The sequence below is a fragment of the Puma concolor genome, chromosome C1 (assembly GCF_028749965.1).
Source record: "Puma concolor isolate L17-30 chromosome C1, mPumCon1.1.hap2, whole genome shotgun sequence".
Taxonomy (NCBI): domain Eukaryota; kingdom Metazoa; phylum Chordata; class Mammalia; order Carnivora; family Felidae; genus Puma; species Puma concolor.
Genome location: NC_141674.1, coordinates 167,697,297 through 167,709,049, shown reverse-complemented (window position 1 = coordinate 167,709,049; position 11,753 = coordinate 167,697,297). Strand labels below are relative to the sequence as shown.

The 11,753-nt window shown below is 39.9% G+C and overlaps 1 protein-coding gene across 49 annotated transcripts in view; it reads left to right on the top strand.

Annotated features, from left to right (window-relative positions):
• Positions 1–11,753, top strand: part of TTN (titin) — a 277,493-nt gene that overhangs the window by 244,083 nt on the left and 21,657 nt on the right. For all 49 annotated transcript variants that reach the window (XM_086719030.1, XM_086719018.1, XM_086719009.1 and 46 more), the window contains 13 exons: positions 526–822; positions 920–1,507; positions 1,601–1,903; positions 2,018–2,314; positions 3,978–4,265; positions 4,377–4,676; positions 4,918–5,220; positions 5,318–5,623; positions 5,734–7,500; positions 7,818–8,111; positions 8,822–9,109; positions 9,223–9,522; positions 9,606–11,672. In XM_086719030.1, coding sequence (XP_086575156.1) covers positions 526–822; positions 920–1,507; positions 1,601–1,903; positions 2,018–2,314; positions 3,978–4,265; positions 4,377–4,676; positions 4,918–5,220; positions 5,318–5,623; positions 5,734–7,500; positions 7,818–8,111; positions 8,822–9,109; positions 9,223–9,522; positions 9,606–11,672 — 7,398 coding nt within the window. The remainder of the gene's footprint in view (positions 1–525; positions 823–919; positions 1,508–1,600; positions 1,904–2,017; positions 2,315–3,977; positions 4,266–4,376; positions 4,677–4,917; positions 5,221–5,317; positions 5,624–5,733; positions 7,501–7,817; positions 8,112–8,821; positions 9,110–9,222; positions 9,523–9,605; positions 11,673–11,753) is intronic.

Below are 11,753 nucleotides of genomic sequence, written 5' to 3'. Positions count from 1 at the left end.
ATTCTAATTAGTCTCACTTAATTTTAAAGGCTTTTAGTTCACACCTCAACAATTCATACTGCATGAATTGTTTCACAGCATGAAATCTCTAATACAAAAAGTTTTTTTGTTGATAAATTGCAGAAACTTACATAGCTGGAATTGGAAAATATATATTGAATTTAAGTATAACTGAATTTGACTGCACATATATAGTATGTGTGTGCCGAAATCTTACAAGATTGTTCATCTTATTCCTCACTTTTATACCCATGATAAATTTGGGATGCATTTTACCATTTAATCTAGTCATTTGACACTTAATTTGAATTTGACTCCAATGACATATCCTGACATGTAATGACCAAAGCTTGGGGAAGTTTTGCTTGGCTCAGAAGCTAAACTGGTCATATGAAAAGAGAGACTCAAATCAAAGATTAAGTATGTAGCCTTCATTTAAAATTTTTCTTTGACAATGCAGAAAGAACACATATGAGGGGAGGAATGTTGTAATAATCCCTTTATTTTGATGTTTTACTTTCTTAGAAAAACCAAGCCCACCTGAAAAACTTGGAGTAACAGGTGTATCCAAAGATAGTGTTTCCCTGACCTGGTTGAAGCCAGAACACGACGGTGGAAGCAGAATTGTACACTATGTCGTTGAAGCACTAGAAAAGGGACAGAAAAATTGGGTTAAATGCGCAGTGGTGAAATCAACCCATCATGTTGTTTCTGGTCTGAGGGAGAATTCTGAATACTTTTTCCGGGTGTTTGCTGAAAATCAAGCTGGTCTGAGTGACCCCAGAGAGCTTCTGCTTCCTGTTCTTATTAAGGAACAACTGGGTATGTCTAATTTTATGTAGACGCAAAATTTGAAATGGTTTGTATTAATTTTTAGAAACTCTTTTTCACCTTCATCTGACATATTCTTATCTTTCAGAACCACCTGAAATTGATATGAAGAATTTCCCAAGTCATACTGTATATGTTAGAGCTGGTTCAAACCTTAAAGTTGACATTCCTATTTCTGGAAAACCACTGCCCAAAGTGACCTTATCAAGAGATGGTGTCCCCCTGAAAGCAACCATGAGGTTTAACACTGAAATTACTGCTGAGAACCTGACCATCAATCTCAAAGAAAGCGTTACTGCTGATGCTGGAAGATATGAGATCACTGCCGCCAATGCCAGTGGAACAACAAAAGCTTTCATTAACATCATTGTATTGGATAGGCCTGGTCCCCCTACTGGCCCTGTTGTTATTAGCAATATAACAGAAGAAAGCGTGACTCTCAAATGGGAGCCACCTAAGTATGATGGTGGAAGTCAAGTTACCAACTACATTGTACTCAAGAGAGAGACAAGTACTGCAGTATGGACTGAAGTGTCTGCAACAGTTGCAAGGACCATGATTAAAGTCATGAAACTGACTACAGGAGAAGAATACCAATTCCGCGTCAAGGCAGAAAATCGCTTTGGCATCAGTGATCACATAGATTCAGCTTGTGTGATTGTCAAATTACCATACAGTAAGTTGTTGAACTTTTCAAAGATCCCAGGTTTTCATTTACATAAGTGTTTTAAATATCTGTACTAACCTAAGGGATTCCTGTCTTTTGTAGCAACACCTGGACCACCCTCTACACCATGGGTCACTAATGTTACTCGGGAAAGCATCACCGTGGGCTGGCATGAACCAGTGTCCAATGGAGGCAGTGCAGTTATAGGCTACCACCTGGAAATGAAAGACAGAAACAGTATTTTGTGGCAGAAAGCCAACAAATTGGTCATCCGCACAACTCACTTCAAAGTCACAACGATCAGTGCTGGACTTATTTATGAATTTAGGGTATATGCAGAAAATGCTGCTGGTGTTGGAAAACCCAGCCATCCTTCTGAACCAGTCCTAGCCATTGATGCCTGTGGTATGTATTTTTCATAAGGACAATTCTGACTACTTAAAAATGAAAATCTTATTTCTGAAAAGCAAAATAATGTTGAAATAAGTTCCACTGATTTGCTTTCTCTTATTTCCTCAGAACCCCCAAGAAATGTCCGTATCACTGATATTTCCAAAAACTCTGTCCATCTTTCATGGCAACAACCAGCTTTCGATGGAGGAAGCAAGATTACAGGCTATATTGTTGAGAGACGAGACCTTCCAGATGGCAGATGGACCAAGGCCAGCTTCACCAATGTTATCGAGACTCAATTCACTGTCTCTGGCTTGACTCAGAATTCCCAGTATGAATTCCGGGTCTTTGCTAGGAATGCCGTTGGTTCTGTCAGCAATCCATCTGAGGTTGTAGGCCCCATTACGTGCATCGATTCTTATGGTAAGCATTTTTAGAACTTTTAATCCCAATAGCATTTTAACCCAATATCTTTCCTTGCTTTTTCTGGTTCTAATCCAAAGAATAACTTTGACTATGCACCTTAATTAGATATTTGAAGAAATTATATGAACTAGCTGAGAATCTCAGGAAAATTCCTTAATCTCTCCTGGTCTCTTGACCTAACTGTAAAATGTGAGATTTGGACTACAGGATATCTAAAGTCCTTTGCAACTTCAACCTTTTAGAATTCTTTGATTGTATTTATGAGTTGGCACTTTCCCTTTTTTTCTATTTTAAAACATGAGAATTAATAATTAAAACCATGGTTGAGTGCTCAGATAATTTTCATCTTACATAAATGAAAGACTAAGGCATTAATGATAGTATTAGCAGCAGCTAACATATACTGGGTGCTTTCATGAATTCTCTCCCTTAATTCTAACAGCCCTAACATTATCCCATTTTACAGAAGAGAAACTGAGGTTTAGAGTGCTTATATGTAACTTCCCCAACATCAAGCAGCTCATCAGTGTAGAGTGGGAATTCAAAGAGACAGACTCCAGAACTCTGTCTACATTGCTGTCATTACAAAATACACACACTTGACCATTATAGAAGATAAAGAACAGATTCAACTCAACAGTGGTTTCAAAATTAAAATTTCATGAGGGTTATGTACCCTATGATACTCTTTTTAAAAGTTCCGTGTGTTCAAGGAGTCTCTATGGTGTCTCGGCATAGGTATCCACTCCTGTCCTCATGCTGAGAACCTCAAGGCTGCTCTTTATGAATCAGGCTTTGTGAACACTGTTGTGAGACTGTGAAGCAAGTCAAATTTATTCTCAAATTTAGTTTCTCAAAAGTCCTAAGTTTCTAACCAGCCTGGCAGAAAATCTGTCCAGTGAAATACTCTGTGAGTAATGAATTCAGACTTCAAGAGTCAGACATGAACAATCCACACTTGGATATCAGTGAACTGGGAAGAGAAAATAACAAGAATAGGAGATAGAGGAAAAGAAAGGAGAATCTGAAATGAAAGAAAATGGATAATACAACTTCTATAGGGATGTTCTCACTACCATATCCCATTTTATCCTTAGAATTAAATACCTGATAGACTTTAAAATACATTTCAAAGGCATTGAAGTCCTTGTGCAATTAGTGTGTCATTGGAGGGCAGAGCTTCCTTACAACCTTTCTTCCCCATCTGGGATAGAACTATGGCTTGTAAAGTTTTACTGTTTAAAATAATAGCTAAATATGGGGTGCCTGGGTGGCTCAGTTGGTTAAGCATCCAACTTCAGCTCAGGTCATGATCTCACAGTCTGTGAGTTCGAGCCTCACGTCAGGCTCTGTGCTGACAGCTTGGAGACTGGAGCCTGCTTCTGATTCTGTGTTTCCCTCTCTTTCTGCCCCTCCCCTGCTCATGCTCTGTCCACCTCAAAAATAAAACATTAAAACATTATTAAAACATTATTTAAAAATAAAACAAAAACATTAACAAAAAATTTAAAATAATAGGTGAATAAAATTAGAACTACCATGTAAAAAAAAAAAAAAGTACTATATTACTTAATAAAGGCCAATGGCCTTACTTTGAAGTTGCAATTATTTTTTCCATCCTTGTGATCCTTTAAATATTTCTCATCTGTTTCTCTTGCAGGTGGACCTGTAATTGATTTGCCTCTAGAATATACAGAAGTTGTCAAATATAGAGCAGGTACATCTGTGAAGCTCAGAGCTGGCATTTCTGGGAAACCTGAGCCTACAATTGAGTGGTACAAAGATGGTAAAGAGTTACAAACCAATGCACTGGTGTGTGTTGAAAATACCACTGACCTTGCATCTATACTCATCAAAGATGCAAATCGCCTTAATAGTGGAATCTATGAATTAAAACTAAGGAATGCCATGGGCTCAGCCTCAGCCACCATCAGAGTACAGATCCTTGGTAGGTGCTGATTATAGGACAACATCATATTTTATCATCTAAAACTTAGCAATTTTAAGTGAGTAGTCTTCTAAAAAGTACTGACATATTGTTTCATTCTTTCATTAACAGACAAACCAGGACCTCCAGGTGGACCAATTGAATTCAAGACGGTCACTGCTGAAAAGATAACTCTTCTCTGGCGCCCGCCAGCAGATGATGGCGGTGCAAAAATCACTCACTACATCGTGGAAAAACGTGAGACAAGCCGCGTTGTGTGGTCTATGGTGTCCGAAAATTTGGAAGAGTGCATCATTACAACCACCAAAATTATCAAAGGAAATGAATACATCTTCCGGGTTCGAGCCGTGAACAAATATGGAATTGGCGATCCACTGGAATCTGATCCAGTGGTAGCAAAGAATGCATTTGGTGAGACATAATTTCATTAGGAAACTGAAATCAAATGCTTGATATTTTACAAATAAACTATTCTGCTAGTTTGTGAATATGTTTTCTTAGAATGATTTTGATTTTCTTTTATCTCACTTCTCCCCTCATTATCATTCTTTTCAAAAGGTGGAAAGTATAATAAGTAAAACTACTATTCTTGAAAATGAATTTATCAGTGGTGTTGATCCTTCAAACTCCTTTTCCTTTTCTTTTTAAATAGTTACTCCTGGACCTCCAGGCGTACCAGAGGTGACACAGATTACCAAGAATTCAATGACTGTTGTTTGGAGCAGGCCAATTGCTGATGGTGGTAGTGAAGTGAGTGGCTATTTCCTTGAGAAAAGAGACAAGAAAAGCCTAGGATGGTTTAAAGTCCTAAAGGAGACTATCCGTGACACCAGAGAGAAAGTGACAGGACTCACAGAAAACAATGACTACCAATACCGAGTTTGTGCTGTAAATGCTGCTGGTCAGGGTCCATTTTCTGAACCATCTGACTTCTACAAAGCTGCTGATCCTATTGGTAAGTGCTCATAAATGCCGCATCTTCGCTATGTCTCTTTGAGGTCACTAAATTGTACATGATTTTCTAATTATGGTATTATGAATGGTCATTCCAGACCCTCCAGGCCCACCAGCTAAGATAAGAATTGCAGATTCAACCAAATCGTCCATCACTCTTGGCTGGAGTAAACCTGTCTACGATGGAGGCAGCGCTGTTACCGGATATGTTGTTGCGATGAGACAAGGAGAGGAAGAGGAATGGACTGTTGTCTCTACCAAGGGAGAGGTCAGAACTACAGAATATGTGGTATCTAACCTGAAACCTGGAGTCAACTACTACTTCCAGGTATCTGCTATAAACTGTGCTGGACAAGGAGAACCTATAGAAATGACTGAACCTGTTCAAGCTAAAGATATACTTGGTATGTACCTACTGGTATGGTTGTGTGTTTATTTTTATTAGAGTGCTGCTAAGAAATCATTCATTTTCTTGCTTTAAAATTCAAAACGTATGTCCATTTTGTTTCTACAGAGGAACCAGAGATCGACCTAGATGTGGCTCTCAGAACCTCTGTTATAGCTAAAGCCGGTGAAGATGTACACGTGTTGATTCCCTTTAAAGGCAGACCTCCACCTACTGTCACATGGAGAAAAGATGAGAAGAATCTGGGCAGTGATGCCAGATACAACATTCAAAACACTGATTCATCTTCATTACTAATTATTCCTCAAGTCACTCGCAATGATACAGGAAAATATATTCTTACAATTGAAAATGGTGTTGGTCAACCAAAGTCTTCGACTGTGAGTGTTAAAGTGCTTGATACACCAGCTGCCTGCCAGAAACTACAGGTTAAACATGTTTCTCGAGGCACAGTCACTTTGTTCTGGGATCCTCCTCTCATTGATGGAGGATCTCCCATAATTAATTATATCATTGAAAAGAGAGATGCCACCAAGAGAACATGGTCTTCAGTGTCACACAAATGTTCTAGTACATCCTTTAAGATAACAGATTTGTCAGAGAAAACTCCATTCTTCTTCAGAGTTCTTGCAGAAAATGAAATTGGAATTGGGGAACCCTGTGACACTACAGAGCCGGTGAAGGCTGCTGAAGTACCAGCTCCTATACGCGATCTCTCAATGAAAGACTCCACAAAGACATCTGTTACCCTGCACTGGACCAAGCCTGACTTTGATGGTGGTAGTGTCATCACAGAATATGTTGTGGAAAGAAAAGGTAAAGGTGAACAAATATGGTCACATGCTGGCATAAGTAAGACCTGTGAAATTGAAGTTGGCCAACTTAAGGAACATTCAGTGCTGGAATTCAGAGTGTCTGCCAAAAATGAGAAAGGACTGAGTGATGCTGTCACTATTGGGCCAATTACAGTGAAAGAACTTATAATTACACCTGAAGTTGACCTGTCAGAAATCCCTGGGGCACAAGTCGCTGTGAGAATTGGGCATAATGTGCACCTGGAATTACCTTATAAAGGAAAACCCAAACCATCCATCAGTTGGCTGAAAGATGGTTTGCCATTGAAAGAAAGCGAGTATGTTCGTTACAGTAAAACCGAAAACAAAATTACTTTGAATATTAAGCATGTCAAGAAGGAGAATGGAGGGAAATACACCATTATTCTTGATAATGCAGTTTGTAGAAACTCATTTCCCATTACAATCATCACACTTGGCCCACCATCAAAGCCCAAAGGGCCCATTCGATTTGATGAAATCAAGGCTGACAGTGTCATTATGTCATGGGATGTGCCTGAAGATGACGGAGGAGGAGAAATCACTTGTTACAGCATTGAGAAGCGGGAAGCTTCACAAACTAATTGGAAGATGGTTTGTTCAAGTGTTGCCAGGACAACTTTCAAAGTTCCTAATCTAATCAAAGATGCTGAATACCAGTTTAGAGTTAGGGCAGAAAACAGATATGGAGTCAGCCAGCCACTTGTCTCAAACATTATTGTGGCAAAACACCAGTTCAGGATTCCTGGCCCCCCAGGAAAGCCAGTTATATACAATGTGACTTCTGATGGCATGTCACTAACTTGGGATGCTCCAGCTTACGATGGTGGTTCAGCAGTTACTGGATTCCATGTTGAAAAGAAAGAAAGAAACAGCATCCTCTGGCAAAGAGTTAATACAACACCTATATCTGGAAGAGAATATAGAGCTACTGGACTAATGGAAGGCCTAGATTACCAGTTCCGTGTATATGCTGAAAATTCTGCTGGCCTAAGCTCGCCCAGTGACCCAAGCAAATTTACGTTAGCTGTTTCCCCAGTAGGTAAGTAACTGAATATTATTCAAGCATATTTAATTCAGCAAGTGAATATGTCACTAACAAATAAATCACACACTGCTTTTCTTTCACGTATCACCTTCCCACATATCTTCTGATCACTAGAGTGCTGGTCGAATAAAGCAAAAGAAATGATTTTAAGTCAGTCTAATAAAATAATTTAAAGTTCTTTTTAAAGACCCATGCTACAAAAAATTGAAATTAAAATGAGTTTGAGGGATTTATTCACTTTACTTTTCTCCCATTGCTAATGAAGAATTGGTTACAGAAATGATGCATTTAATTTCCATATAATTTTTTAGACCCACCTGGCACTCCTGACTATATTGATGTTACCCGGGAAACCATCACACTTAAGTGGAACCCACCATTGCGTGATGGAGGCAGTAAGATTGTGGCCTACAGCATTGAGAAACGGCAAGGGAGTGATCGTTGGGTCAGATGCAACTTTACCGACGTCAGTGAATGTCAGTACACAGTCACAGGACTTAGTCCTGGGGATCGATATGAGTTCAGAATAATTGCAAGAAATGCTGTTGGAACCATAAGTCCGCCCTCACAGTCTTCTGGCATTATTATGACAAGAGATGAAAATGGTAAGCATTTACAACTGATTTCCAAATATGGTTAAAAGCATTCACACTTTTTAAAGATACTTTTGGCCCCTGGTCTGTAAAAGGGGGAGCAGGAATCTCATTTCATGCAGATTACCCAGGGTTGTTAAGTGGATGGATTAGATTTTCTACCTTTCAGATGAAGAGAAGGAAAAACAACATTGGCATCAATTCTTTTTACCATGACTATGGTTTTGCTTCATTCCCATATAAATAGCATGCAAGTGGGAATGAATTCTTAGTTTTGATTTCAGTCATTTATAATAAAGAAAAACACTCTCAAGAATAACTGTCAAGCTTTACGAAGTTACTAAAATACAATATACACCCAGCAGTACAATCAGCATTTTGCTTGAGTGCAGCTGATGACCTCTTATAGGAACTTATTTGACTATACAGCAGCATTAGGAAGTAAGCAATCTACAAATGTTTCTTCTCTTTTTATAAGTGGCAATGCAAATTAATAACATGACAGACATAAAAAGGAGATAACCTAATAGCATGCAGATAGATGTTCAACCCCGTAATCTAAATTCTCAATTATCAATCCTACTTTCATAATAACCCTTGGTAACACAGGATAAACATTACCTTCTATGCTTTAGGATGGTGCTAATGAAAAACACATTTATGTTTTTATTAAGCCAAACTAACACATATCATTTCTTTTTTTTTTTTTTTTTTTTTTGTAGTTCCACCAACTGTAGAGTTTGGCCCTGAGTACTTTGATGGCATCATTATTAAGTCTGGAGAGAGCCTTAGAATTAAAGCTTTGGTGCAGGGACGTCCAGTACCTCGAGTAACTTGGTTCAGAGATGGAGTAGAAATTGAAAAGAAGATGAATATGGAAATAACTGATGTCCTTGGATCCACCAGCCTTTTTGTTAGAGATGCTACCCGGGACCACAGTGGTGTATATAGTGTGGAAGCCAAAAACGCATCAGGCTCCACAAAAGCAGAAATTAAAGTTAAAGTACAAGGTACTTCTGAAATAGCTTCTTAATCTTGCCATTTACAAGTCTTGGGGTAGAGACAGGCCTGGTTGCATTTTAATAGAGAAGGATAAATTAACTCTGGAAACTTTTTCTTATAGATACACCAGGAAAAGTAGTTGGGCCAATAAGATTCACCAATATTACTGGCGAGAAGATGACTCTGTGGTGGGATGCTCCTCTCAATGATGGCTGTGCTCCCATCACTCACTACATCATTGAAAAACGGGAAACCAGCAGACTTGCTTGGGCACTAATTGAAGATAATTGTCAAGCCCACAGCTATACTGCCACTAAACTAATAAGTGGCAATGAATACCAATTCCGTGTTTCTGCAGTCAACAAGTTTGGTGTTGGGAGGCCACTTGATTCTGACCCAGTGGTTGCTCAAATACAATACAGTAAGTGTCTGTTTTCACTAAGTGGTATAATGTCAAAAGATTAACTTCCAACCAAACATGTCTAATTTGTTTTCATTTCACAGCTATTCCCGATGCTCCTGGCACTCCAGAACCTAGTAATGTAACAGGCAATAGCATTACGCTGACATGGACAAGGCCAGAATCAGATGGTGGCAACGAAATTCAACATTATATCCTTGAAAGGAGAGAAAAGAAGAGCACACGATGGGTGAAAGTGATCAGCAAACGACCAATCTCTGAGACAAGATACAAAGTCACTGGTCTGATAGAGGGCAATGAGTATGAGTTCCATGTCATGGCTGAAAATGCTGCAGGAATAGGACCTGCAAGCGGTATCTCAAGACTAATCAAATGTAGAGAGCCAGTCAGCCCACCAAGTGCTCCCACTGTGGTCAAAGTGACAGATACATCCAAGACAACTGTGAGCTTAGAATGGTCTAGGCCAGTGTTTGATGGAGGCATGGAAATAATTGGATATATTATTGAAATGTGCAAAGCTGACTTGGGAGACTGGCACAAGGTAAATGCAGAGGCATGTGTGAAAACAAGATATACAGTCACTGATCTACAAGCAGGTGAAGAATACAAATTCCGGGTTAGTGCTGTCAATGGTGCCGGAAAAGGAGACAGCAGTGAAGCGACCGGTGCAATTAAAGCAGTTGACCGATTAACAGCTCCTGAGTTAGATATTGATGCAAACTTCAAGCAGACTCATGTCGTTAGAGCTGGGGCCAGTATTCGCCTCTTCATTGCCTACCAGGGTAGACCTACTCCTACAGCTGTATGGAGCAAACCTGACTCTAACCTCAGCATTCGGGCTGATATCCATACAACAGACTCCTTCAGCACCCTCACGGTGGAAAACTGCAACAGAAATGATGCAGGGAAATATACCCTCACTGTAGAAAACAATAGTGGTAGCAAGTCAATCACATTCACTGTAAAGGTGCTAGACTCTCCAGGTCCACCTGGCCCAATCACTTTCAAGGATGTGAACCGCGGATCTGTTACACTGATGTGGGATGCTCCTATCCTTGATGGTGGTGCCCGAATCCATCATTATGTGGTAGAAAAACGAGAAGCAAGTCGTCGTAGCTGGCAGGTTATCAGTGAAAAATGCACTCGTCAGATCTTCAAGGTCAGTGACCTAGCAGAAGGTGTTCCGTACTATTTCCGTGTTTCTGCAGAAAATGAGTATGGTGTAGGTGAACCCTATGAAATGCCAGAACCAATCGTAGCCACAGAACAGCCTGCTCCACCTAAGAGACTTGATATCATTGACACAAGTAAATCCTCTGCAGTCTTAGCTTGGCTTAAACCTGACCATGATGGAGGCAGCCGGATCACTGGCTACCTCCTTGAAATGAGACAAAAGGGATCTGACTTCTGGGTTGAGGCTGGTCACACCAAACAGCTGACTTACACAGTGGAGCGCCTTGTTGAGAACACTGAATATGAATTCCGTGTGAAGGCCAAAAATGACGCTGGCTACAGTGAACCCAGAGAAGCCTTCTCTTCTGTCATCATCAAGGAGCCTCAAATTGAGCCCACTGCTGATCTCACTGGAATTACTAATCAGCTCATAACTTGCAAAGCAGGAAGCACATTTACCATTGATGTCCCAATCACTGGTCGTCCTGCTCCTAAAGTAACATGGAAGCTTGAAGAAATGAGACTTAAGGACACAGATCGAGTGAGTATCACAACAACAAAGGACAGAACCACCCTGTCTGTAAAGGACAGCATGAGAGGTGACTCTGGAAGATACTTCTTGACCCTGGAAAATACAGCTGGTGTTAAAACATTTACCATCACAGTCGTGGTCATTGGAAGGCCAGGTCCAGTAACTGGCCCCATTGAAGTCTCATCTGTCTCGGCTGAGTCATGTGTCCTATCATGGGCTGAACCTAAAGATGACGGAGGCACTGACATTACTAATTACATAGTTGAAAAGCGTGAATCAGGTACAACAGCTTGGCAGCTTGTCAATTCCAGTGTCAAGCGCACTCAGATTAAAGTCACTCATCTCACAAAATACATGGAATATACTTTCCGTGTCAGTTCAGAGAACAGATTTGGTGTCAGCAAGCCTCTGGAATCAGCACCAATAGTTGCTGAGCATCCATTCGGTAAGAAAAATAAGAATATTTCGAAGTCCATGATTAAATATTTCCCTTGAATTTTATAAAGCTGTATTCATATTTGATACC